Source organism: Pygoscelis adeliae, unplaced genomic scaffold (assembly GCF_000699105.1).
Source record: "Pygoscelis adeliae isolate BGI_AS28 unplaced genomic scaffold, ASM69910v1 Scaffold45, whole genome shotgun sequence".
NCBI lineage: Eukaryota > Metazoa > Chordata > Aves > Sphenisciformes > Spheniscidae > Pygoscelis > Pygoscelis adeliae.
In genome coordinates, this window is record NW_008825114.1 from 7,148,432 (window position 1) to 7,152,035 (window position 3,604).

The window sequence follows — 3,604 nt, forward strand, 5'->3', positions numbered from 1 at the left end:
GCCTGACACTTCTGACAGTGCCAGTGGTCGGAGCACATCTCACAGCCATCCATGCACATCTCGCACTTTCCACTTGCAACATTGCCAAAAGTTTTTTGTGGGCACAGAGAAACACAGGTATCATGGAAAAGAAATTTTCCTGGCAAAAGAGCAACCCCGGTGGGGAAAGGCACCAATTAGAAATGTATTTAAAGGATTCCTGCCTTGGATGGCTATAAAAAAAGCTTTCAACTTTCTCAAAATTTAACTTTTTGATGCTTAAAAACATGAATAAAACATTCTTTAAGCCATTTCCCAAAGTAGTTTGCTCGACCTTCACTGAAATGTAAGGTTAGAAGGAATCACCAGGATTATCTAGTACATCTTCCTGAATAAATCCCTATTCAGTAATTCCTGTGTCATGTCTACAGCTTTTCATTGAAAAGAAAGAAAAGGAATAACATCCACCTAACAATTTTTTTACCTGTATTGCCAAGGCATGTGCTTAATTCCTAGCTGATGCCTGACTTCAGCTGGCAATTATCTGATTACCTGCCTATGCTTTAAGCTGTCAAAGAACTTTCTAGTGACCATTGATGAAAATATTCCCTGGAAGTGTGTAGGATACAGAATATTTTAGCCTCTTGCAAAATTTACCCAAAGAAGCTGAAGTCTCTTACCTTCTGGACACGAAGTACATACGTCAGCAGATTTCTCACAGGTTCTACAGGAAGGGTCACAGGACTGCAATTTGTTTTCTGCATCTGGGATGAAAGGAAAAAAAATTCCTTTTTTTTACTATCTTATAGGCTTTTTTTGTTAGTTTCCCCTCCCTTTAGGAGGGCCATTTCCTATGGCTTTTTCTAAGCTGTTTCAAAAACGTAGCTCTGTGAATTTTTGGAACTCACAAAGTTGAAGACCTTGACGATTTTGTTCAACTCCACTCTCTTAAATGATAAGTTAAGAGCTGTAATAAAGGAAATTATAAATGTTATCCTGAGATTCACTAAGGCACTGTTCTGGACTGCTCATCGTAAATGAGAACAGTAATCTATCTTAATAATGTTAGTTTCAATGTAGTGCTTCAAAACCAAATCCAGATCTGTAATCCTAATAGATTGCAAACAGGAACAGCCAGAAAGTATGTGGATTTGGGTTACTTGGTGTAGTGAGGTATTTTCATGGAGATTTTGTACTAGCTGGTTGCAGAACACCATTACCCTGTGACTAAGAGAGAAAACTGAGTAGGAAGGAGAGAGAAATGAGTGTTTGGAAAGAAAATCTGTTAAATAGTTCTCCCCAAAACTGTTGCCAGCTATTTCCCTCCAAAAGGAAGAGTCTGATGTCTGTCAAATGGAGTTTTTATGCCTGTGGTTTGGTTATGCTTTGCATACACTTTATTCAATGTGTTAGCTCTAAAATGACAAGGAGATTCAAGGATCATAATTGATAAAGAGAAAGTCTGCCGTCCAATGTGATAGGTTTCAGCATGCAGCTGTGTATTTTGATCCAAGCAACTATAACAATGGCTAAATGGATGTCTGATGAAAAAGTAATTGTGGGCCAGCGGACAGAAGACAATAGTCTTTTGATTTTGCTGAAAATAAAAAATAAATAATAAATTGGAAGTTGGTTGCAGGGTGAGCTTTGCACCTTAGTTAGCACATCCAGCTCATCCTGCCAATTAAAAATGTATGATTTCTGGAAGTCAATGACTGGCTGACAGTATCCATTAGCTACATGCAGCATATCACTACACTTTTTTGTTCTGCTTGTTATGGCAAGGTAGTTTAAAATGTTGACATTTTGAATGAAAGTCATGAAAGCAAATGCTTTGAGTAAAAAGAGGAAGGAGGAGAACAGGAGAATTATATAGAGCCCTTTCCCACAGGGGGAAATGGTGGGCATTTTGTTAAGCAGAGGGGCACTCGGTAGAAATGTGGGTATGTGCATAACATGGCACAGGGGCAGAAGAAGGAGGAATAATAATAAAAATGTTAATAATTATTATTTATAACAGTACTGCTAAATGAGCTGAGCCATAGCTATCTCAGTGAAAGAAATTAGGTCTGCATTCAATGTGGCTAGGAGATGGCCTATAACAATACGTCACATCCACATGTGACTCTACCAGCAGCTCAGAACATCTTAAAAACTGTCTGTGCTAAAAAATCTCTCAATGTGCTGACCCTGGCTAGAACAAGAACAACTCAGGAGGGTCCTGGGGCAGCACAGCAGAGCAAAACCTGGCTGTTTAACAGTAGGGCACTCAGGAAGGACATGATTAGTCATTCTTTGCCAGGACTACTTGTGAATACTCCTTGCACAGGGTAGCAAAGGCCTGTACTGTTGCAACTCTTGTTGGTAACTGGCACAATACTAAGCAGCTCCAGATATAACAGGAGATTAGGAGAGTTTTCCTCATCATCACCCTTCTGGCTATAGCATCTCTTCCCTCCCTGAGCAGGGGCCCAAGAGTGTTTGCAGGGTCCGCAGGATAATGTACATGACAGAAGCAAGCTCCACAGTATCAAGGTGAATGTGGATTGTGACAGTCCACACTGGAGACTGGGTGTGCACAGTCAGAGGCCAGTGGATGAAGTATTAGACCCTTGTGTACACCCTGCAAGACAGCAAACATCTTTAGCATTGGCTTTAGTAGCCAGAAGTGTTGATGGCCATGGTGAGCCAGAGACCCATCAAGGACCAAGACAGGTGGGGACAGTATTTTGGTAAGTACAACCTGAAGACAATTTTCAACTCCAAAGGTACAGCGGCCTTCTGGAGGTAGAAAATGCCTGAAACTGAATTTTGAGATGTGCAGCCTCAAGCACTGATAAACAACTGACGTAAACCCCCTGGGTTTGAATACACAGGAAGGCTGCGTCACCTTCATGACTTCATATTGACCATAGCTGAAGCTAAGGGGTGTATTATCAGGTAATCATCAGTGTGCAAAAATGAAAACCTCTGGAAAAGCTCTTTGGAAAGACAAGAATAAGTGAGGAAGGTACAGAGTCCCTGGCTTGTGGAAGAAGAAAAGGTGGAAGTGGTGTATAAGCTTCAGGAGCCCCAAAGGTCGGGGGGGAGGGATTGACTATTAAGTAATCTCTGAAGTTGCAGGGGTGGGAGCACAGGGGTAGGTATTGATGAAGGACTGTAGAGAAGGAGACCTCAGTGTATCAAGTGAGTTCGGTGCTACCTAAAGCAGCAATGAAGTGCCCCATCTTCTGGTATCAACAGTGTAATTGGGGCCTCAGTGCTGGGGCTCTTTGCAATCCTGCTGCTGGGGAGACAGTTGTCAGATTCATTGAATATTTAGGGTGAAAGGAGGTTTCTTGAAAATCCTGATTAGGTTCTGTACTTTGCACTATCTGTGTCTAAGTTATATATTTACATATAGATTAATAGTCACATAGTTTAGGGATTGAAGAACTAGAGTTACAAAGTAATTTTAAAATAGTGTTTTTAGTTGTCTGTAAGTTTTGTCCTTCTTGAGGAGAATGAGCATTTTGTTCTGTTTTTCTTAGCCCTTTTAAGTGTGTGGATGTGGATATCTTGTAAGGCTTTCTGCAATAGCAGGTCCTATGAGTTTAGGTCCTTTCTGTCTCTTGCTGACATATTT

The 3,604-nt window shown here is 40.9% G+C and overlaps 1 protein-coding gene across 1 annotated transcript in view; it reads right to left on the reverse strand.

The window, feature by feature from the left end:
* PCSK5 (proprotein convertase subtilisin/kexin type 5) overlaps positions 1 to 3,604 on the reverse strand; it is a 269,604-nt gene that overhangs the window by 12,788 nt on the left and 253,212 nt on the right. Inside the window, 1 exon segment of the mRNA XM_009328171.1 lies at positions 660 to 743. Within this exon segment, the coding sequence (XP_009326446.1) occupies positions 660 to 743 (84 nt within the window).